Source organism: Lampetra fluviatilis, chromosome 10 (assembly GCF_964198595.1).
Source record: "Lampetra fluviatilis chromosome 10, kcLamFluv1.1, whole genome shotgun sequence".
NCBI classification, from domain to species: domain Eukaryota; kingdom Metazoa; phylum Chordata; class Hyperoartia; order Petromyzontiformes; family Petromyzontidae; genus Lampetra; species Lampetra fluviatilis.
Window position 1 is genome coordinate 11001269 of NC_136284.1, and position 24951 is coordinate 11026219.

The window sequence follows — 24951 nt, forward strand, 5'->3', positions numbered from 1 at the left end:
ATGATGGTGCGTTGCTTGTGCACAGGTGTTGGCAACCTCACCGGCATCGTCTCCGAGCAGTTGTCGTCCCTCTCTGCGGCTGCACTCACCCCCGTGTCCGCCTGACCCAGCCGACCCTCTAGCCCGCAAGAGGGGCACCGAGGGTCACTTCGGTAAGATATTAGTTTCCGAGTTTATAGGGTGCAACTTTTCTTGCACGTAACTCCGATGCAAATCTTCACGTATTTCCTAACATTCCATGTTAAACGCGACAGCTTCGTTGCTTCGGTTTTGCAATGCAATCGCATCGTTCTGAGACATTCAATGGGATTATGTCCCATACCTTTATACAGTGTGATCTATTTATAGATACTCCATTAAAATAATATGGAGAATTTATAGAGAAAACAATGTTTTATTCTAATGCCTCTACACTCTCCACTGTAAAATATTGAGCCATCGCTTCGACGCGTCAACTTTGAGAAGAAAGTAACAAAGTTATTAGATATCAGTGGGATATCTATGCGTTGATCACTGTATAATAAAGTATAAGATGAGGCTTTATCTCCCAATTCTGCTCTCAGCCTTGCGGCCAGGCATAGGGAACCCAGCGGGGAAACTGGACAAGAAAAAATAGGCACTTTCTCATGCCTTTTAATAACAACCAGGGTTTTTATGAAAAGAATCAAAACACAAACAGGAATATACAGAAAAAGCAATTCAAGTGAGTGGAGCATTTGTAAAAGGTGGATTAATCCAGATTTTCTATTAAACATCTCTACTTTTTCATTTGCATAAAAAATCAGCTTATATTTGGTGAATACTTGCCCTTATCCAGTCAGTTGGAATACATAAGCAATACAATTTTATAATTCAAAGACTGTGAACATATTTAATTGTTGTGGACCTGAATACAGCCTCATTTCTCCAGTGTTGGCATACTATGCTAAACGGAGTTACAGGCAATAATGTTGTTCCTAGCAACAGCATTGCAAAAAAATTTCACTTTAGCTTTGCTCAGCTGTTCTTGCAGATGCAAGCAGTAACAATGCTCATGACTTTGGCCAGTGGCCATAACGAAATATATTCGGATAAATACATATCTGTGTTTATGCAACCATGTGATAGCCTGCTTACAGTTCTTCATGTCTTATTGCATTTTTTGATTCACTCTTGATATTTGGCATTTGACAATGACCTCAATACACTTGACCTGCTCTTATGAGTGGCATAAAACATGTCTTGGTTCCATGGCAAGTGTAACCAATTGTAGTTCATGGTTTTGGTTAAACAATATTTTCCGGCAGGTCGCACAATAACGTTACCTTGTGCTGTTGGACCACGTGACATGTTATCACATGGAGCTGTGATATAACCTATGCATGTGTACACGTAACCACTAATCTACACATTTTTATCTCCAGTCTGTCAACACTCTCTTGTTTATCTCACTTTCATTTAACTCCTCTATTTTTCATCTAAATTTCGCATATCGGTTAGCTTTCTTCACGATCATCGGTTTCATAGTCTTGGTTAGCCCGACTTCTCTGCGAGCTCAGCGGGCCACTCCAAATGGTTTATTTGTCCAGGTGTGGCCCGTAGACCACCAATTGAAACATTTCAGCTTTAGCCAATTCAGATGTTTTGCTGAAGATTTGAACTCTCTTGAGGCCACAGCTGGGGTTGATGTTAAGGAGCGTGTGTGTACATGTGTGGTAGTGCAGTGGTTAGCTACGAACCCGGTGACCCGTGTTCAATTCCCGCTCATGGCCAACGCCAGTGACGATTATCTGAACCGGTCATGGGCCTCCCCTAGGTTGACTCAGCCTCAAATGAGTACCTGGTGCGGTGTGTACAAAACATTGCCACTGGGGAGAGAAAGGCGGTCGGGCGTGATGCTGGCCCCGCACGTCTACCGTGCCGGTCTTCATAGGTGCTTCTCGCTAACAGCACTTGCCCCAACAGTCTGTGAAGGCTATACAGGGGATCATCTTTGTCTTGGTGTATGTGCTCCCCCTGCTTGCAGGTGTGTACCCACCAGAGCGGAGTTCCCCGCCGCCCGGGTACATTCCAGCTGGACAGCGACAAGCGGCGCGGCACGGCTCCTACACGAGCATCCACAGCGAGGGGGAGTTCATCCCTGACGACACATGCGTAGGTTCTGCCCCACGGCACACCCGTAATCAATTATCAGCTCTACAGGGTCACGGTTATTGATAACCACATTCAGTTACATCTTAGTGACGAATCAAACGCGATGATCGACACTCAAGAGCATTCTAACCTGTACGGCCCCATCCAATGTGATCGGTCATGCGATAAGCCATTACTTATGCATGTATATAAAAAAAACCATACATTCCTGATTAAAGGTCTTGCCAGACTGTATTCGTCATAAGGTTTGTTTGACCCTACTTCATGTGTGCAATCCGAATATATTAATTTTAGGCAAAACCCTTGTAGCAAAATACAGGTTTTTTACTCAATTTGTTGCTTAAGCAACATCACAGTCAACACCTTGTGGGTAATTCATGACTGCCATAATGCTCATTAATATGTTGCTGTTGTTGGTAACTCGACCCCTGTAGATTGTCAAAGGGCCGTGCTCATAACATGCCTTGTGTGTGTGTGCGTGCTTTTGTGCTTGGGGGTTGTTAGTCTAAGGCGGTTGTTGCTGGTAATGTTTGTCAGCGTTCAAGGAGCAAAGTCGAACGGAATTCCTTCGCCTCGAGTTTGTAAGATGTAGCCATAGACAAGGGAGACCAACGGTGAATGTTGTCGTTCTTTAGTTTGAAAGTGCATACACTGCTACTCTTATTTCCCTCGACAAATTCCAGTTTGTCTTGGTTTCTCTTTTGAAGTTTTTTTTTTGGTTTACGTTGAGCTTTCATAGCCATGTTTACAGTAGGTGAATGTGATACTTTTGTAAGTGAAAGAAAAAGGATTTTAAAAAATTGCCCAACATATGTTTCACTTGACACTGGTGATAGCTTTTACAATAAGTTATCATTCTCATTTAACGTAATTATTTAGAAGACTCAATGAATAAAATACACTTCTCCCAGCTCAATTGTTTATTTGCAGTAACTAATGTTATGCGCTTATTTCAGGTGGAAATTGATCCACTTTCACCAAGCAGCCCTGAGAACTCCACGTTTGGAAGCTGCCACTCCCTGGACAGCCCTTTGGCAGGGTAAGCTCCTGAAGCACTTGAAATATAACAACGGCACATGTTGTACAATGCAAAGCATATTGAAATTGAAGGTCTAATATTGACAAAAGAGTTTTGTTTGCTCATGTTTTCTCAGCGATTCTCACCACAAAGGCTGGATCCCTCGTACCAAGAGCTACCCTGACAACCACCAAGAATTCTCAGGTCAGTTGCGTTATTTACACCGTCGTTGACTGCGCATGGTCAGTGTCAGTGTTTCTGTGTGCGCGTCCTCGTCGGCCCACCTGCCCTTTTTACGCAGTGTGGTCAAAGGGTAGATGAAACGAGCACACCTCTAATGGAGGCATTCGGGGAAGACAATGCTGCCTCCAGTTCCTAGCTGTGGGGCTGGAAGTAATTCCACTCGCGTTTTGTAGTGCTCACTGTGTTATATTCCATTTTCGTGGGTGCCTCCTGATCTTGCAGAATATGAACTCCCGTACTTTGAACGAGTGGGAAAAGGGGGGACCTACCCGAGGCGAGTCAACTCCACATTCCAGCGTCACGACTGCAATGAAGGTGAGGCGGCTTCCATGCCCGGTGATCAAAAATGTCTCTTCTATGTTCTTGCCAGCTGTTTTTGAGATATTCTGTAATATAGGTATTTGTAATTTCGTGTGATTTATTTTCATATTAGACGTTGCGGGCGATCGGAGGCATTGCAGCAACATCCATTGTACTATACTTCTATGCTGCCAAGTCTATACTCATAGCCTTTAAAAACTTGACTTGAAGCTTTCGTGACTGCAGGAATTCATATTCTTTGGGTCTTTCGGTAAAGTCACGTAGATTGGTTCAAAGAAAATAACAAAAAACTACGACGTTTCGATCGCAACACAAGCGGACGTGTTGCGATCGAAACGTCGTTTTTTGTTATTTTCTTTGAACCTAATACGTGACTTTACTGAAAGACCCAAATAATATCCTTTAACAACCCATGCAAACCAGCCCTGGTGATGAAGAGGCCTTCAGCCATTAGTATATTGACAAAAGAGCTGTATATGTGCACTCGTATTAGAATCTAATTTATATATTCATGCTTTATCCTTTATCCATAAAGAACACGAATTGAGTATCAAGAATTATCCAAGAGAGTTCTACTTTTGTATAATTTGGCTGATTCCATTTTAAGGAGTGTTTGCATATCGCAAGAAAACAGAGTGCTTGATCAACCCTACTGATCTACGGATATACAGTAAAACTTTGGATTGCGAGCATAATTCGTTCCGGAAACGTGTTCGTAATCCAAAGCACTCGTATATCAAAGCGAATTTCCCCATAAGAAATAATGGAAACTCAGGTGATTCGTTCCACAACCCAAAAATACTGTATTCATATAAAAATGATTAATACAAAATACCTTTTTATATTTTTATTATTTAAATTTAATATAAAGTAATCAAATTAATTAATTAAATGTAATCGTGGCTGGTGTGATGGAGACGAGAGAGAGGAGAGGAGGGTTATTGTGTAGGACGACTTTCACTTGCAGTACAGTTACTAAAGAACAGTCACTACACTTGGCCACAAAATAAAACATGCTTTACGCACACACACGTGGTCACAACACTATAGTAAACAGTATACACTCGCACGAATGTTGACTATACGAGTGAGGCACGCCGACTGAGACCGAGCATGGGAGACGATTACCCACAATCCCGCAGCGAGAGAGAAGAACCATCGGCTCAGTTGTGATCACGTGACGCTCGGCAGACAAAGCGTATACTGTACGTACTACAGTACTCGTTTCGCAAGACCTCGCTCGTTTATCAAATTAATATTTATTTGAAATTTTTGCTCGTCTTGCAAAACACTCGCAGATCAAGATACTCACAATCGAAGGTTTTACTGTAGCTCAAAGAGTCAGACGAACTGGCATATTTGGCCATTTCACAACCCAGCAGTTTTTTGAAGTTGCATACACCTGCATGATCCATTCAACCATTGCCTCCATAATGTGGGATCACAGGCATGTGCCACCACACCTGGTTATTATTAATAAACACATAATAGTCTATTTGGGGAATTTCGATTTAAAGCTTTCGTGACTGCAGGGATTCATCTTCTTGGTTCTTTCGGTAAAGTCACGTAGAAGGGAAGTAATAAAATAATAAAAATAAAACATAATAAAACAATTCTCACGACGTTTCGGCCACAACGCAAGCAGCCGTCCTCAGGCGAAGAATGAGAACATTATCAAGCTAGGAGCTTATATAGGTGTAGCGAGGAGGAGCGCCTTAACAAAAGAATGTGCATATGAAGAGGAATTTAGCATACCAATGGGCAATGCATAGGAGGTGGGCGGAGGGGTTTCAAAGTCCCATTATGCCCATGCATTATGCAGGATCAACAGCACCACGGGGGGGCGCAAGGAACAGCGTTAATAAAGGAAAGGAATGTTAGTGATATGTAGCTGCATTTGCCAAACAACCACGTAGAAAACCAAAGTGAAAACTACATAAAAAACTAAAATATAAACTGATACTTACTATACTCTACAATAAGCTGAGTTACTAACAACAAATAATAAATTACAATTCTACGTCGTAAGAAGTACGGGGAGGGTTTCCACATAACTTTGAGATCCTTCAACAAGCTCCGGGATAAGAAGGCTCAGCTAATCGAGTCTCTCACCTTTCTGAAGAGATGCCGCGACTCTAAGGTAATACCAAACGCATTTACACTAACATCTGCTGCTGTAACTTCTTCTAATGCGAAACGAATTCTGTCTAGAACTAGCTTAGCTCTTATCTCAGAGAAAATCAGACTTACGCGCACCGAACTAGATCAGTTAGACAAGACACTCTACAAATCACACTTATCTTTGAGTGCAACAATGTCCACATCGGATTGGGAACACGTGGAAAAAATGACTGCCTCTTCAGCTGCCGCTATGTCGACTAAATGTAAGGACAACTTGATTTCCAAATTCAACCGCCTCTCAAACAAGAAACCGGACCCACACATTGAAAAGCTAGATGTTAACAAAGTCGTAATTAATCGCAGTAACAGTCCTATTTCTGAAGGTTTGAAATCCGTTTTAGCTAAAGGACTAAACTTTGCAGTCACACCTAGACACATACCAGTTAATGATATAATTGCCCGAGTAGATGTAGCTCTCAAGGGCTTGAGTCACATCGCTGCAGACGTAGCAAGATCTGAAATCTCTGTAACCCTCAAAAACGCTAAGATGCCAGCTAGCAACATCAGCAAAGATGAGCGTTTTGAATTAGCTCAATTAAAAAAGAGGGATGACATTGTCATCCTCTCAGCCGACAAAGGCAATGCCACTGTCATCATGGACAAAATAGAATACAACAACAAAATTCAAGAACTACTCAACGATGGCAGCTATACAAAAATAAAAAGAGACCCCACCAACAGCCTCGTCTCCAAAACCAACAACATCATTTCTGCTTCAACCGCATTAATTGATCAGACCAAACAGTTCTCGTTGAAACCTTCTGCAGCCAGGCCACCAAGATTGTACGGCTTGCCAAAGATACATAAAGAAGATACACCTCTTCGTCCCATTGTCTCTACTATCAACTCCCCGACTTACAAACTGGCTCGTTTTTTGTCCGAAATCCTACGGCCTTTCACTGGAAAAACCACCTCTGCAGTACTAAACTCTACTGACCTGGTATCGACAATCAAGGGGATTGCCCTGTCCCCAGACGACCTGCTTGTCAGTTTTGATGTGGTTTCCTTGTTCACCAAGGTGCCTGTGCCTGACACCATCGCAATCATTGAAGACTTGGTTCATCAAGGACTAAATGCTGGGGTACCCCCCCTGGTGAGACACTGCTTAACCAATACATACTTCACCTGGAATGGAACCTTCTACAAGCAAATTGAGGGCACCCCAATGGGCTCCCCCCTATCTCCGGTTGTAGCCAACATCTTCATGGAGAAATTTGAGACGGACGCCATCCAGACTGCCACTCTACGCCCGACCTTATGGAAGAGATACGTAGACGACACTTTTGTCATCTGGCCACATGGCCGGCCTGCTCTAGACCAATTTCTCGACCACATCAATTCCATACACCCAGCCATCAGATTCACCATGGAAGTCGAAAATGATGGCAAGCTACCCTTTTTGGATGTCCTAATCAAAAGGAGACCTGATGGTTCAATGAGCCACTCTGTCTACAGGAAAGCCACCCACACGGATGCTTATCTAAAACCGGATTCCCACCACCATCCATCCCAGAAGAATTCCCTCATCAAGACTCTATATCATAGAGCCCAATGCATCTCCGACCATGAACACATTTCCAGTGAACTCAAACACGTACGCCAAGCTCTTAAAGCTAATGGTTACTCCGACTACACAATCCGCAAAGCCATCACTCCAACCATCAAGAAAGATCCTGTTGAGGAGCCTTTCAAGACCATCACCTTACCCTACATTGCTGGGGTCACAAAAAAGATCTCCAAAATCCTGATTAAACACAAGATCCAGGTCCGATTCAACACAGTACATAAAATCCGTGATCTGGTACCGTCTGTAAAAGATGTGATTCCAGACATACAGTACCCTGGCGTCTACAAACTAAGTTGCCTCTGTGGTAGCAGTTACATTGGGGAAACCAAACGACACGTCTCAGACCGCATTCGTGAACATAAAGCTGATCTAAAACACGGTAGGACAAACACCTCAGCCGTGGCAGACCACTGTTATAACTCAGTGGGCTCACATGACATTGACTTCTCCAAGACGGAGGTTCTCTGCAAGCCATCTGGCTATCATGAGAGATTCGTTCATGAGGCGATCCACATATACAAACACAGAGACAATTTTAACCGAGAAGATGGATTCAGGCTTAGCAATCATTGGAAGGACGTAATAAACCATTTCGATACACATTAGGGTGAGTTGAATAATACATAGTGTTATATTAAAATGTATAAAGTATAGGGTGGTTTACAGCAATAAAGTATATAATTTAATGTTGGGTTTATCTATGGCAGTATATAGTACTGTATATGCTAAGAGAATAAAGTTTAGATGGAAGTATATTATATACTTCTTACGACGTAGAATTGTAATTTATTATTTGTTGTTAGTAACTCAGCTTATTGTAGAGTATAGTAAGTATCAGTTTATATTTTAGTTTTTTATGTAGTTTTCACTTTGGTTTTCTACGTGGTTGTTTGGCAAATGCAGCTACATATCACTAACATTCCTTTCCTTTATTAACGCTGTTCCTTGCGCCCCCCCGTGGTGCTGTTGATCCTGCATAATGCATGGGCATAATGGGACTTTGAAACCCCTCCGCCCACCTCCTATGCATTGCCCATTGGTATGCTAAATTCCTCTTCATATGCACATTCTTTTGTTAAGGCGCTCCTCCTCGCTACACCTATATAAGCTCCTAGCTTGATAATGTTCTCATTCTTCGCCTGAGGACGGCTGCTTGCGTTGTGGCCGAAACGTCGTGAGAATTGTTTTATTATGTTTTATTTTTATTATTTTATTACTTCTTCTACGTGACTTTACCGAAAGAACCAAGAAGATATTTGGGGAATGTTGGCATGAGAGTTTCATGCTCTACACTGTATGTATGTTGAACTTCTTTTGCACGTACGTAGCCAACATTTCTAATCGGAGGTGCGGGGGAGGACAACTATTAAGCCAATGACCAGGGTTCAATTCCCGCCCACAGCTAACCAATGGGGGCGAGTGATATATACCATACCCGGTTTCCTTCGGCCCCTCCCCTTTACCAACCCACACTGACCAGTGTGGTGAAGAATATTCAAACAACACCCATGACGAATACGACATTGGAAGGCCTATTCATAGTCTACATAATTACAGTATAACACGTAGGCTTTCGCGACCAATATCCATAAGACCCGACACAGCCAATTAGTAAGGTCACGTAAACAGAACATGCCAATTCGTTACTAGTAACAGCACACCGGTGTGTTGGAGAGCAAATCCACAACATTTACAATCGGGAGAAAAAAAGTGGCCTGGTGGTGTTGGCCACCCACCCCCTCGTGTGCCATACCGGCTTTGATCGGTGCTTACCAACGGCACTTGCCAATAAAGTCTGTTAAGGCTATGCAGGGGGGATATTTTTCTTGTGTACAGTACAATAACGTAGGATTGTAATCGATAGGTGTATCTTTTTATTCTCGAGTGGTGATCGTGCCTTACTTAATTGCGATGGCAAAACCAGCCGAGCTAGCAGCATTCCAGAAAATATCGAGAAATCTGAGATTGCAAATGTGGATTTTCTCTCTAACACACCGGTGTGTTGTACTAGTAACGAATTGTTATGTTCTGTTTACGTGACAAACTTTTCTAATTGGCTGTGTCGGGTGGTGGCGGGTTTTATGACACATTTATATAGTTACGCAATCTAACCCAAAAAATCTGTTATGGATAGTTACAGTACTTTTATAGTCCTTGCATAATAGATAACAGAGGTGGGACAAAGTCATTGTTATGCAAGTCCAAGTCGAGTCGCAAGTCATCAAATTCATGACTCGAGTCTGACTCGAGTCCAAGTCACATGACTCGAGTCCACATCTCAGAGGTGGGACAAAGTCATTGTTATGCAAGTCCAAGTCGAGTCGCAAGTCATCAAATTCATGACTCGAGTCTGACTCGAGTCCAAGTCACATGACTCGAGTCCACACCTCTGATAGATAATACATTTCATTGGACTCTGTTCAACAACAGACACTGAAAACTGTAATTCCGTGCATTTATTTTCAGGCCGCAAGACATTCCCACGCGTGCGCTGCCCCCAGAACAGCTGGCTGCTCTCGCCGTTCGGCTGCAGCCCCACGGACGTCTCGCTGAGCACGAGCAGCGGCAGCAGCGGCATCTTCACTCCCGAGCCAGATGAGGGACGGGCGCGGCGACTCGCCGGAGGCGTAGGGGGGGAGCTAGCGGAGAACGCCGACGTCAGCCCACCCTCTCGATGTGAGGTCCAGCTTGAGCTCGCTCGTGCCCCGTCAACTTCTTTTGTCCATCCTCCTGGCATCATTTTTTCGTGCTGTTCATCGTAATGTGAACTCGGAGTCAAAAACAATGCCTGAATGGATTTAAATGAAGCCCACAGTCTTTTTTTTACCAGTTTTGTTCAACTTATGCTATGTGCATCATGCCATGCAACAAGACCATCTGTACGGAACTTGCACAGAGTGGTGTGTTAGAGAATGTCCCGCAGAAGCACATTTCATCGAATTGTTCTCAGGTCATTTTTTTTTCTAGGCTAGACACTTTCCCACATACATTGCTGTTGAAAAATGTTACAAGCATTGCAGTCATACCGATATTTTTCAATTATCTGCGCTGTAATATAGCCTCATTAAGTGGAAATTAAATATGTCACGGCTTGCTTTTTTTACACGTAATAGAATTACATAAAACGCTTAAATCGTCAATAACCATTAAGTAATTATACCATTAAACAGCGTTCAGGAATGCAAGCATGATTAAGCGCCACGGTGGCGAGATGTTAAATATCTCGCCCGCTATACAGGAGGTCGTGGGTTCGATCCCGACCCTGATGTCTGTATATTTGGAGTTTGCATGTTCTCCCTGCAGTTGTGTGGGTTTTACTCCACATTTAGAAAAATGCATTTAGAGTATTTGGCTGCAGTAAATTTCCACGTGATAAGCCACTTCTTTGATCTATTTTTAATTGCCATGTCCCTTCTGAAAAAGAGCTACTTACCTCAGTGGGCCTTACTTACCGGGTAAAATAAAAAAGAGTTTTAGTTGAAGCTAATCGTGCGACGGTTACCGTTTGCTCCTGATCTGTGTGTCTGCAGCGCCGCGTGCCCCCACTAACTGGCAGCGGGGCAAGCTGCTGGGGCAGGGCGCGTTCGGCCGCGTGTATCTGTGCTACGACGCGGACACCGGGCGCGAGCTCGCCGTCAAGCAGGTGCAGTTCGACCCCGGCAGCGTGGAGACCAGCAAGGTGGGTCCGATCTCGCCGGGGCCTGTGGGCATGTTTGAGAGATTGTGGTTTTTTTTGGAAAGAGTCTTAAGATACAAATGTTTCTCTGGAAAAGTGCCGTGTAATTAAATTACTTTTTAAAAGTAATTCAGTTCATGTCAGCAACAACATTTTAGTAATCGTAAAATGTACATCCGACACAAAATTCTGCTTTTAATTCTAAAGTAATTACATGCAAATTATACTTTAGTTAAAGTCGTATAATTACAAATAAAAAATGCGGCCAGGTGAAATAAACTTAACAAAAAAATCGGCGTGTGATTTTGAGTTTTAACTATTAGTTTAAAATAAGTGTTTCTGATAGATATGCAAGCTTGCATTTCTTAATCAACTATTGCGTCTCTGTGTATGCATATGTTTTGTGGGGGGCGGTAGTATAGTGGGTTTACCGCACTGTGCTACGAACCCAGCAACCCGAGTTCAATTCCCGCTCACGCCCAACACTGGTGAGACGAATATCTAAACCGGTCCTGGGCCTCCCCTAGGTAGACTCAGCCTCAAATGAGTATCTGGTGCGGTGTATACAAACATCGCCAATGCGGAAACAGGCGGCCGGGCGTGGTGCTGGCAACCCACCCCCTAGTGCGCCGTGCCGGCCTCCATAGGTACTCGCTAACAGCACTTGCCCCGATAGTCTGTTAAAGCTGTAAGGGGGATCTTTGTCCTTTGTTTTTGTGTATGTATGGCAGGAGGTGAATGCGCTGGAGTGCGAGATCCAGCTGCTAAAGAACTTGCAGCACGAGCGTATCGTTCAGTACTTCGGCTGCCTTCGTGACCCCCAGCAAAAGACGCTGTCCATCTTCATGGAGTACATGCCTGGGGTATGTCCTGGCGAATCCTAGCCGCTCTCATTCAGAGACCCTCTATTGCAAAGGGGAGCAGCCATATAAATTCCACGTGGGTCCATACAAATGGGATTATTAACTCGCTGTCATTTTCTGGGGCCATCTTGCTGCCCGGCAAGTTTGTGAGTTTCACAGATTTATCCACCAACTCCTGCTTTTCAGAGCACTACAGTATCCCCTCGTTATTCACGGACTTGCTATTTTCGATTTTGGCTATCCGTGATTCGCATCTGGAACTCTACACGACTGTATTGAGAGCGAGAGAGAGAGAGAAAGCAAGTAACGAGATATAGAGTGATGAGAGAGAATGCTTATGTATTTATTTAAGGTAATATCAATATTAACCAAAAATGTGCTATTCATGAGCAACTCTGGAATGTATCCCTCGCGAATAATGAGGGAATACTCTAGTTAGCAGGTATGTACTACTTCGATTGTGTGGTGTTGGATGGTTAACATGAATGCTTTCTTTCGTGGGAGAATTCCCTTTTGGCAGCTGTTAGGTTTAGGAAGATGGAATATCATGCAGGAAGGATGATATTCTTGTGATGACAGCCTCAGAAGCTCCCGGTGTGCATCTAGTTGATATTCTTGGCTCTGCGAGTCTTTGACAGTGTTTAATACATCGTTATTCAATGCTGCGATCACAAATTTATGGTGAACACTCCTTAATCCATGCCAATTTCTGAACTTGCAGAGTTTTGTGTTTCTTGGCTTTTACTCAGCTTATAAATAGTGTTTAAAATATAGATTCCTAAGACCATTTGAGAAAATTAATTACTCCTAAACCAAAAATTACATTTTGGCTCTGGCAGTATCTGTATACCGAACCTCAAATATGAAATATAAGGTATATGTGTGTCTTCATTTATTTTGAAGTGTCATTGTTACGATAAATAAATAAGGCTTATTTATAAAGTTTCTCTTCAGGGTATATACATTTAACTACTCGCACGAAAAGCTGAAATCTGTGTGTAAACCTTGCTGAGGCTATGGGTTTGTTCTGGATAAGCTTAATCAAAACGAGGAATGTATGAAACGTTGCCACATGGTCAGGGTACAAGGTGCAAATAAAACCTTATAATAGCTCTGTGTGTCAACACCCATACATTAATATATTACTTTTTGGCATAGCTACATTTGATTACTATTCTTTTTTAAGGAGTAATTTATTATCTGGGGCTCTTAATGGGCGCCACGGTGGCGAGATATTAACTACCTTGCCTGTTATACAGAAGTTCGTGGGTTCAATCCCAACCCTGTTGCCGTCCTGCGGTATATTTTGAGTTTGCATGTTCTACCTGTGATTGTGTGTTTAGAGTTTTTGGCTGCTCTAAATTTCCACATGATAAGCCACTTTGTGGAGCTATCGTTTGTGGCCAGGTTGCTTCTGAAAATAGTTTTATAGCTCAGTGGGCCATAATTAGTAAAATAAAAATCGCTTAGTTTTATAGTTTAGATGCAGTTCATGATGAGAAAAACGTTTACGGGCCATTAATTGTACTTTATATGGGGGATCTGCACATCACAGATTGAGCTGTTTTTTGTTCCACTGTGGTTGCACGTGTCAGCACATTGTTTAATGGAGCCAGGAATGCTGGCAGTGTGGGTCTTGGCTGTGGAGGCCTTTGGTTTCCTGTTGTTCCTCCTGTTTTTGACTGACAGCCATAACTTTGAGGGTTAAAAAGAAAAAAAAGTAGAAAAACTCAGACGGCTTCTAAAGTCTGCGGTTTGTTATTGCGGCTCGGAAGGAGGCGTGCCGAAACGAGTAGAAGCCTAACATCTGACGTGGGCGTGGGAGCGATTTTCAAGTCTCTCGGGAAACAAAAGGGGTTTTCCTCAGACACAGCCGGCCGGAGTGCCTGAGAGCAGATGCGCGAGTAGCTGCTGCGCGCGTCGGTAATATTTTGTGCCACGCAAAAAGAAAAAGGCGGCCGTGATCGTGTCCATTTTCTGTTCACGTTGTGGAAATGGGCCAGGCTGCAGGTGGAAATATGCCAAGTATGAAGGCCATGTGGAGCAATGCTGCACCTTTACCCAAGTGTTCGCATTGATTTGGAAGCATGCTGTGCTTCTTTCTTGTTAATGACATGTATTCTGAAATTAATCGTGAACGTTGATATTCACGGCGCACTTGTTTTTGTACAATTGTTGTTTGTTATTTTAAGATGGAATTTGTTATTTAACATCACCGTTATGTTTTGGTTGCTGGGCTGAGTTTTTTTAAATACACTTATGGGTATAGTTTTCTGAAGTCCACATGTTCACATATGAATGGAGTATGTTATGGCATGACATCTTTTTTTGTTTTAGCAGCTCAAGTGAAGCTTTCCATTGCCTTTGTAAAAAAAAACAATCTACTAGATGCACTCTGTACATCTTCCCCATGCAAGACAATGCACAGCACCTGTTTAGTGTCCCCTTTACATTCTAAACCTTTTGACAAATGGTCGTGCGTTACAAACGAATGGTAATTTTTTTTTTACAGCAATTGATATTAGCATTACAAAAATTTCCTTCACCTCTGTGCAGGGTTCCATCAAGGACCAGCTGCGTGCGTACGGGGCACTGACGGAGAACGTGACGCGCAAGTACACGCGGCAGATCCTGGAGGGTGTCTCTTTCTTGCACGGCAACATGATTGTTCATCGTGACATTAAGGGTGAGTAAGGGTTGTGCATTTGCAAGCGTTTATATTGGGAGCCCTCCTCGGTCTTACGTTAAAGGCTCTAAAATTAGGTTTTGATGGATGGTGGGACTGCCCAGGGGCGGCACTGTGACCTCTTTATCGCATGCAGTGCCTTTCGTTTGGTTTTTGCCATGTGTTGAATCTGTAAATGGGAATGACTTTCCTATGTTGCATCGGTGTTAATATTTTACCTAAATTAATGACGAAATTATTTGTCAACAAAGCGTTATTTTAAGTTTGGTCAACACTGACTGAGTGGTTGATTATTGTCAAACGTGAAAATGACTGCCAAAGACCCAAGCATGACTGACTATGACGAGACAAAATTATACAATCTAAATGAAGGAGGAGACCGTGAGTTAGGTAGCATATAAAGTATAAATTAAATGCACTTAATATGCAAGTGACAATTTTTTTATACCAAAGTGGTCAATGTCTGTGTATTTTTACATCCAAGAATATGATTGGCTTATGTAGTATGGATGTTGAAATCCTTGTAAGTTCAAGCTTAAGAGTTGTTATTTTTTCTTAAAATATGAAAGTACGTGACTTTACCGAAAGAACCAAGAATATATTTCGATTTAAAGCTTTCATGACTGCAGGGATTCATCTTCTTGGTTCTTTCGGTAAAGTCACGTAGAAGGGAAGTAATAAAATAATAAAAATAAAACATAATAAAACAATTCTCACAAGAATTGTTTGGTGAGAATTGTTTTATTATGTTTTATTTTCATTATTTTATTACTTCCCTTCTACGTGACTTTACCGAAAGAACCAAGAAGATGAACCAAGAATATGAATCTCTGCAGTCACGAAAGCTTTAAATCGAAAAGTACAGTCTATTTTCCGAAACTTAACTATCTTCATTATGCCTTTTTTGCTACCCCAGTATAACAAGTAGGTTAAACTTTGCATTTCTAACAATGATTGGTTTCAATATTGTCTGAAGTTAATGCCATGCCTATCATGAATTAGGATGAGGAAGAGTAGAATGATATACACTTGAGATATGAATTGAAAGGGGAAGTTAATCAGTTAATGAGAATAAAGTGCAATGTGATACATTGCACAGTGAAAGTATGCTTGAGCTAATGAAATAAATGTGTGAAAAATGAACTCTAATAGTTGCACACATTAAATTATCTGGACTTTAAAGTTGATAATTCAAGGTCAGTGCCGTAAATTAAGTTAAGAGGGGACTACATTTTTAACTGCTTTAGTCGACAAAAGTAAGAGACTAAAACTCCAATAGGTCTTCGTCGGCTAGACTATGACTGAGGAATAATAAAAAAAAAGCTGTCAAAAATAAACACTGATTAGAATGGGCTGAATGAACTTTTACCGTTTGTGTCTGTCGCTTATCTGGTCTGCTGCTTGATCATAAAATGTCACGTGCAGCTCATGGTGGATTGCCAGGGGCCCGAGTGCACTTTTGCCTTGGTTTTATACTCAAATCTCTGACTGGTGATGGCTTCCCTTGGATAAATGAACCTTTATTTGTTTCGTGAGTCTGGTAATGAGTGAAATATAAGAGTCTAGGCACCGAATGCAAGCCGGTCGAGCTCTAAGGATGTAAGTCAAAGTAACAAGTACATGGTAGTAGTAGTAATACTTCAAGAATCATTTAGTTCCCATTTACCTTTGAAACATTTCCCTTCAAGGTTGTAATGCTGTTCAGCACATGCACCGTGAGGGTAGTCCGCCCTCATCTCTCTCAATGTAAATGCCTGCTGTTTTCTTAAATGTAACACCAGGGGGCAACAGAGCGCCGTAGAAATTGTGCTTTGCATGGCGGCTGTCTTTGCGCTTCATTATAAGATTTCACATCCAGCACTCGAAACACTTTTCAAGCACTATTTATTACAAAGGAATAAACTGGAGAGTATATATATATATATTTTTCACCAGTTGGTGAATTTAGCACATCGTATCGTGTGCATGCTGAGAGGGAGAATATTATCGACGAGCTCTTTGCACGTGGATGAGCCGCCTACGGAAGTGCTCTCGTCCCCTCATGCTTACGTGTGCGCACGTCTGTCCTGATCCGTGCAGGTGCCAACATCCTGCGCGACTCTACGGGCAACGTGAAGCTGGGAGACTTCGGCGCGAGCAAGCGACTGCAGACGATCTGCTCGCAGGGCACGGCAATGCGCTCAGTCACGGGGACGCCCTACTGGATGAGCCCTGAGGTCATCAATGGCGAGGGCTACGGCCGCAAGGCAGACATCTGGTGAGGCGCGCTCGTGAGCGCTTGCGTGTGTAAGGCACGAGATGTTAATTACCTCGCCTGGTATGTAGGAGGTCGTGTGTTCGATCCCGACCCTGACGCCTGCTGTATATTTGGAGTTTGCATGTTCTCTCTGTGGTCGGGTGGATTTTTCCTCCACATTTAGAAACGTGCTTTTATAGTATTTAGCTGCTATACACTTCTATGTGATACACCACTTCGTCGAGCTATCATTTGTGACCAGGTAGCTTCTAAAAAAGAGCTGTACAGCTCAGTGGGCCTTACCTGGTAAAATAAAAATTGTTTATAGTATTGAGTATATATCAGGCATGCTTCCAATAATTGAGATAAGTCCTCAATTCATATCGGTTCTTATACTGCCAATACGTGTGTACGCGCGCCTTCCGGTGTGATGACGTCATGGGTAGTGACGTCATGTCTCCTTGAGGTACTTAAGGGCGACCCCGTGACAAAAGCGGGGTCACTGGGTGAACGGTGGAAGAGTGAACCGGGGGTAGGGCTCGAGGAGTCTGGAGAGAAGCCGGCGGTAGCGATAGGAGTGGCTGCTCTCCTCGGTCGGTCGGTGTTGGCTGATCCCCCGATCCGACTCAGAGGAGAGAGCCTGGGCGCTAGCTGAGCTAAGGGACAGACAGAGTGAAGGTCCGGGTGAAGGACCTAGTGCAGGACCCCTACCCCTGGGGAAGAGTTACTTTAACCCTTAATAAGTAACCGGCGTAAGCCCTTACACGAAGATCTGCCTCAGAGTCGTCGTTTGCACCTCAACACGTGCATCGAATTGTGTGTGTAATTTGCGGTAATTTGTATATTTTGAATGCGAGTAGTTCCGGTGACCCCAGCAGTCGCTTAGATGCACTACATTGACCAAAATAGAAACACATTCTTGAACCAAATTACTGTCCCTAATCGAAATAATTAATTGAATCAAAAGGTAACATTAATTACGGCCCTAACATTTACTATCTACTAGTAGAGAACCCGTGACACAAGTATATGGCAGGCCTTTGAAGTCGATACTGTATCCTGTAACAACAAATACGTCTGCTTTTATGCATAGGTGAATGTGAAAATTAAATGAAAAAAATAATGTTTTTTGGTAACCAAGGGAATTTTCAATGCTGAGACTGGTTTTATATTTAGTTGGGGTAGGAGCTGTTTATATTTGTTACCAGGATTGGTCGCAGCTCCAGCTCAGAACTCTCGACACGCTCTTGTTCATTGACAATGCGGTGGCTCCTTTGATTTTGTGCGCATGGCAGGAGCGTGGGCTGCACCGTGGTGGAGATGCTGACGGAGAAGCCACCGTGGGCAGAGTTCGAGGCCATGGCTGCCATATTCAAGATCGCCACTCAGCCCACAGACCCTCGGCTGCCCCTGCACGCATCGGAGCATGCGCGCGATCTTCTTCGCCGCATCTTCGTCGAGGCCAAGCTTCGTCCGTCAGCAGAGGATCTTTTGCGACATCCATTTGTCCACGTCCACTAAGCGGGGTGGTGGTTAAGCTGTGTGACGACGGGCGCTGGGACAGTAGTAGCAGCAGCAGCAGGCATTGCCGGTTCATCGAGTCCTCAAAATTACTTCAGCCTGAAAGGAACTCGCCTACGGTGCCATCATGTGCACCCACAACCATATTGAACATCATCATCAGCTCCTCAAGGGGCTGCTTGGGCTGACTTGTTCATTGGATACTTTTTTGACTCATCCCGGAAAGACGTTTTTTTAAAAATGTGCTACGATCCTCTTTGTAAGCCAAGGTCTACATTGCAAGCGGGAATTTAAGCTGAGTTTTCCTTCAAAGGAAGTAATCATCAGAAATGTGTACTGTGTTTTGGATCTGCCAAAGTTTATCACCATTAAGAAGACAGCCACCTCCTAAGATGTGCTGGATTTAAATTGTTAGTCCACAATGCAGTACATGTTGAACATTTTGTGTCAGTTTTCTATGGAATGTCTTCAGCGGGGTTTGAAGAATCGGGTGCAGTTACAAAACTGCACAATGTGATTCATGTGGTATTTGATTGTGCAACTCAAACAAAATGGTAAGCCGTCACGTTTCTAAACCGAGTCGATTGCCAGCTGTTGTCACGCAGCCTCTACGTAGGTGGCGCTGTGTGTCAAATCGTTTGTTTTCTTAAGTGTGATGTAATATATATGGCCTTTCAAGCCATAGAAAAATACTGTCAAGTGCCCTACCATATAGCCACAAGTCCCGTTTACTGCTACTTGATTGAAACTTGATTTAATTACGAAGCCGGCCAGTGGATCTGTTGTCCATTGCGTATGTGCCTGCGGTTGCTGTATCAGTTTTCTGAAACATTAGCTGGCACAAATATAATTGGCCACCACTCGACAGCACTCTGCCAGGGCTGGGGACAGCAGTGCCACCCCAAATGCTACCGGTATTTCTTGTGCACTTTCAAAAAGGCCTGTACTATTTAAAGAAAGATAATTGACGTTTTTTTTGCTGCTAATGATTAATTTGATATCCTTTTTGTAATAGGGTAATTAAAAAAAGTTGGCTTTTTTATTGTAAATTTCTGTTTTTACATTAAATAAGATGCTGGAGGCATTTTTTGGTACAGAATATAATTGAGACCACTTGTACAAGAATATTTAATTACCAAAACAAGCAGTGCTTGAACCCAAAATATACATTTGTGTTACTTTTTCTTCTACAGGTTTGCATGCAAACCAAGGATGGCTTATTCGTGCTTGCAATTCGTATATACATTTCGTATATGTACCAATTGTGGCACTTTATTTCACAAGCTATTTTATACTGTCTTAGGAAGTGTTGTGTAAGTTAAGGTTGAGGACAAAAGCTTCTGCAGCTCGCACTGGGAGTATAAACCAACAGAGAGGTGGCCGTGGGATGTTGGCGAATGGCATAAGTGGCGTTTGGTATCGTGGAGTATTGGAATGAAAACCCAAGAAACACTTGATGCTCTAGCAAGCCGATTGAACTCTTCACCAGGTGGTGAAGTGTCTCTCTGCACCACCGATGGATAAACCAATCACAGGGCATGCAGATAGCTTGTGTGCAAACGTCTCGTGTTGTCACTTTTTTTTGTATATGTGATCAAACGTGACCTGGTTATTTCTGGTCTTGTACAAAGTGCCCCACTGACCTTTAACTCAGTGCTCGTGCTCTGTCTGAGGCTGGTTATTTAAAAAAAAATCTTATCTGCAGTCAAGGCCGGTGCCTTGCCCATCAAACATTTATTTTTGCTGAGGAACGTTCTAACGGATAAGATCATTACCGCTTTTCGAACTCTCAAAGCCAAATGGCGTGATCATGAAAAGGTTTTCGGTATTGGTCAACATCAAAATGAAAGTGCTGCTTTGCATTTATTGAACGTTATGCAACATCGGTATAAGAGCAAAACGTGATATGCAAACGGGGCTTCAGGTGAATTAAGCAATTTCTTTTAATAAATATCGAGGGACCAAGTTATTGAGTGGCAGATACTCATGTAACCTTTGAACGAGGTCAGTATGCATTTGTATCCAGGTTGTCTGTGAATTTCATCCAATATATGAACAATTACAATATTCATTTACAATGACAATATTAATATATTGTCACAATATTCATATATTGTCATTGTTGCCAGCTAGCACCCACAACTATTTTTTGCATTCTTGCCATAGCTTCATCTCTTGAGTGCTGTACACAACCAAGTGTGCCACATACATTTACTTCAGTTTTGTAATTTTCTTCTGTTAAAACTTGACTTGCACTGAAGCCCTGGGTGTACCGAGTGATGATGTTCATTTCTGCAGGCAGATTCTCATTTTCTCTTGATGCATCCAATCTGCATGCAGTGCTCCGAGGACAGCCTCTCATATAACAAAGGTGGAATCCATTTAAATGACGTAAAGCACAATTAAAACAAACCTTGGAACGTGCTCTCTCCTTAGCACAAGGTACAGAGTGATGTTTGTGGTACGACCATGTCGAAATGCATTATGTTCATTCCTTTTCATATACAGTGCTCTGAAAGGAAAACATTAAACCGTATGCAGTTGTTTTGATTCATTGACTAAGGCTGTCTGCAAATTGGTGCTCACCTGGGGCTAAACATTTCCCCATGACTTGACTGAGAATTTGTATCTCTCGTCTGCATTTTTAAATGAGAATAATGCTAATTCCTTCCAAAGATAAAGAATTGAGATTTTGAGCTGAGATTTTTTTTTTAAACGCACTTCAGCCCTTCCGTTCTTTACATTTGATGTGTGTATTGTTTTTGTTATCCCTACAGGTGGGATAGGGAAAGGGTGAGATGGCAGGTAAACAGTGCCTTCTGCTGCAGCCTTGCCTTACATTCCAACCGTTGCTGCAAGAAACGTTAATTGCATTGTAACCTGATGAATCACAAGCAGGTGTCAACTGCACATTTCCTCTCGTGACAGTGCCTCCTTAAAGGTGCCCACGTGTTGTTTCTCTGGTGATCTGGGCTTTATTTGTATACCATTGTATTTATGATGCTAAATTGATCATTATGCCTGCAGTGCAGTCAGTAGCTCGGCTATGTTGTGTTTAGGGCTGGCTCTTCCCATCTCTAGAAGGAGCTTTGTCCTTTCGGCGCAGTCGTTGCTCAATAGAGGAATACTCATTGAGCCACGCTCTACTCAAACCATGTTTGTGTGCCCGCAAATACGTGTGTTTATATGAGACTGGATTTTAAAAAATGTAATATATTTTATAGACTTAAAAATATATATAATGAAATCAACCCCTTGGTATTGTAAGTATTAAAACAAATTATAAATTATATTCTTTGGGTCTTTCGGTAAAGCCACGTAGATAGAAAAATAATAAAATTATCACGACGTTTCGATCGCAACACAAGCAATCGTCATCGGGTGAAAAAACATAACGAGAGAACTGCCGAGTTAGGAGAAAAAAAAAGATTCTAAATTATAGGACACCACATTGTAAATTTTATGCACCGGGAGTTCATTTCGCATTTCTGCATAGGATTGCACTGCAGCACTTGATGAGCGGCCTTGTAGAAAAAAATCTTGGGATTCAATTCTATCAATAGGGGATATAAGCAAGCAAAACCTTAGTAATCAGCTGAGCAGTCGGCGATGGGTTTGGAAGTTGATGCTAAATATGATGTATTCAAAAGTCTTCATTCACTGTGCACCGTTTTTACACCCCGATGGTTAATTTTTCAACGTTTATTAATGTCTGTCGTCTATAAAGTGAGCTTCGGGAAATACATTTTAGCATTGTGCATATTGTTTTAAGATTCAGTGGACATTCCTGAGACTCGCAGATAACCTTTGTGATGCCTTGGTACAGGGCATGGGAGAGATTTTGGTTTGAGTTTGTGTGTGTTCTGTGAGAGGTACCGGGTGGTGGTGGCTTCGGAATATCCAATTTACAATACCAAAAATAAACTGTCCGTACAACATGTGCTCAAAACAACTGATCAATGACAAAATATGCCTAAAGTGACAAAGGGGAGTGGAGTATTTTTCTTAAATGAACAATTGGAGCTGAAATGGAGCACATGGTACTCTAACGAGACAATTACGAACCAGTGACACACTGGGTCACAGCTTGCAACAAATGTTCGTGCCAGTGAACACACTGTGCGATCGGTGGGGTGAGGGATGGGGTAAAGTGTATTGGTACAATTCATCTTTAAAGCCCTTGCCAACCATATCTGTATTGCTCCCTAGCCCATGTGCCACATGCCCACAGCTACACAGCAACGACTTGCCAACTTAAACTGTCATAAGGCATTCAGTCTCGCCTACTTGGCTATGGATACTCGGCATGTCCACTGAATTGGAAATCGTTTGACCATTGAATAAAATGTTATCTGTAGCAGAGGGCTCCCAAATCCACAATGCACTGACTGGTTTTTTTTTAAATATAACTTGCATATCTTCCTCGAAGTAGATTTTGCTAAGGCGCGCATATTGATTTTTCTGTTATATCAAAATAGTGTATCTATGACACATTTGGGGGTATGTTTCTGTTGAATACTTTCTTGTCTTGGGGCGGGGGTGGATGTCGGTTCTGCATTTGACATTAACCTATGCAGCCAACTGCATTACATGCGAGTCATTGTTGAAACAATGCATCAGCAGGTTTATCCCGGATGTTTGAAGCCAAGTGTTAATAAAGATTCTGGCAGGACGGCCTTTATGGAAAGTTTATTCCTGATGAATTTTTAACATGCTTTGTGGTCGCAAATCCCATTATGCAATGAACACATGGTTGCAAACGTTCCCGGTTTAATTTTCAAGCTACGTCCCCGATACAAAATGTTCTTGAAAGTGATTTTTTAAATCAGGGCTCATTCAAAAGGTGGCGGTTGCCCAGAAGGTCATTGTGTACAGACATTGTTTTTGATAATTTCGAGAGAGAAAGAAACATTAAAATGCATTTTGTCCGGTTGAGTATTTAGTGAATCCTGCATATCCTGTTTAAGTAACTTTAACCATGTTTTGAACCGACACATTAGCAAGCCTCCTGGCTCCTAGACTCTGAATTAGATTTTTTCAGAAAAGCCTCGTGTAACAAGAATATTTAATGAATATCTTCAATTGAGATGTTCGGTCTATCGTGTATTTAACTAGTCTTTTGCACGTCGGATAAAACCAAATTTCCCAGAGAAAATTTGCACACGAGGGGATTACGCTCAAAGGTCCACACAGATGGATTCATAAGCAGACTTGCCGTGGCTGCCAACTTTTGGTTGCCTCAAAACCCAGGAACTTTTGGGAGTTTACTAAGTCTCTGCGTTGGCCCACTTGACCTTTCTTCGAAAGCACTGGTTCACGTGCGTATATGCCACCTAGCGATAATGTTTATCTCCAAATGAAATCATCTTAAACGTGTGTTCAGTGGAGTTCGCTCTCCTGCTTCGTGGCACCTTGCTTGAAGGATCACAATCCGGAGCTGGAATTACTTCACAAAGAGTTGGCCATGCAGCGTGCTGACGAACAACCAGACCTCGTGAGAAAGAGTCTCGCCAATTTCGGTGCGGTGCGAAAGAAGTTCGACATCGCGCGTACAATCTCAACGAGGTTTTTTTCCCCCATCCTTTCGCGAATGCGACTACCACTTGGTGGGAAAAGCACAAAGTCGACGTGACGTATTTGACGGCATTCCCCGTAACGTCACACCTTTAAGATCGTTTTGAAGTAAATCTGTTTTTAATTCATGATATTTTAATTTTTTACTAATAGAAATCATCAGCACATTTATATTGAAAGCATATTAATGGAAGAACGATCTCGCCAAGCCAATGAAAACACATTTTGTGTTTATTGACATTGGGTGCAAAGAAGATAGCCGAGTGTGTGTCGAAGCGAGTCTTCGACACTTCACGTGGCCTCAAAGTGCACCTTGCCTGGCACAGGCGCCGTGGTGACGTCACCTTCAATGAGTGGTGAATAGCGGCTATTGGATATTATTGGTGTGTGTGGGGAGCAGTCGTGTAGTGGTTAGCGCATTGCGTTCCGAACCCGCCGGCGAACCAAGTTCGATTCCAGCTGACGGCCAACACCAGTGACGATTATCTGAACCGGTCCTGGGCCTCCCCTAGGTCGACTCGGCCTCAAATGAGGATCTGGAGCGGTGAAAAAAAACATCGCCAATGTGGAAAAGGCCGGGCGTGGTGCTGGCCACCCACCCCCTCGTGTGCCGTGCCGGTCTTCATAGCTGCTACTCGCTAACAGAACTTGGTCCCAAAAGTTTAAAGGCAATACGGGAGGGATCTTTGTCTTGTGTGTGTGTGGGGGCATTTGTCTTTTTTTCTCTCGTTGATCGTGCAAGCGTCAGCGGATCGAGGGTCAAGAGATGTGCCAACCATGCGACTCGCCTGGGCATGTTGGTGGAGTCACGTCGTGTGCGCGTGTATAGTTTCAGCAGGCGCGCGCGCGCGCTACAAGTGCCGCTGGGGAACGTGTACATGTTTGGTGTTTCGGTGTTCAGTTTCATAATCTGCCCTCGCACATCGGGGTTT

The 24951-nt window shown here is 42.8% G+C and overlaps 1 protein-coding gene across 2 annotated transcripts in view; it reads left to right on the forward strand.

The window, feature by feature from the left end:
* Positions 1 to 23132, forward strand: part of LOC144934575 (mitogen-activated protein kinase kinase kinase 2-like) — a 37154-nt gene extending 14022 nt beyond the window's left edge. For both annotated transcript variants that reach the window (XM_078860525.1, XM_078860526.1), the window contains exons 7-17: positions 26 to 152; positions 2006 to 2133; positions 3090 to 3172; positions 3288 to 3355; positions 3617 to 3709; positions 9930 to 10139; positions 10994 to 11142; positions 11871 to 12002; positions 14559 to 14688; positions 16768 to 16945; positions 18220 to 23132. In XM_078860525.1, coding sequence (XP_078716651.1) covers positions 26 to 152; positions 2006 to 2133; positions 3090 to 3172; positions 3288 to 3355; positions 3617 to 3709; positions 9930 to 10139; positions 10994 to 11142; positions 11871 to 12002; positions 14559 to 14688; positions 16768 to 16945; positions 18220 to 18445 — 1524 coding nt within the window. In that variant the 3' untranslated portion in view covers positions 18446 to 23132. The remainder of the gene's footprint in view (positions 1 to 25; positions 153 to 2005; positions 2134 to 3089; positions 3173 to 3287; positions 3356 to 3616; positions 3710 to 9929; positions 10140 to 10993; positions 11143 to 11870; positions 12003 to 14558; positions 14689 to 16767; positions 16946 to 18219) is intronic.
* Positions 23133 to 24951: the final 1819 nt, after the last annotated feature.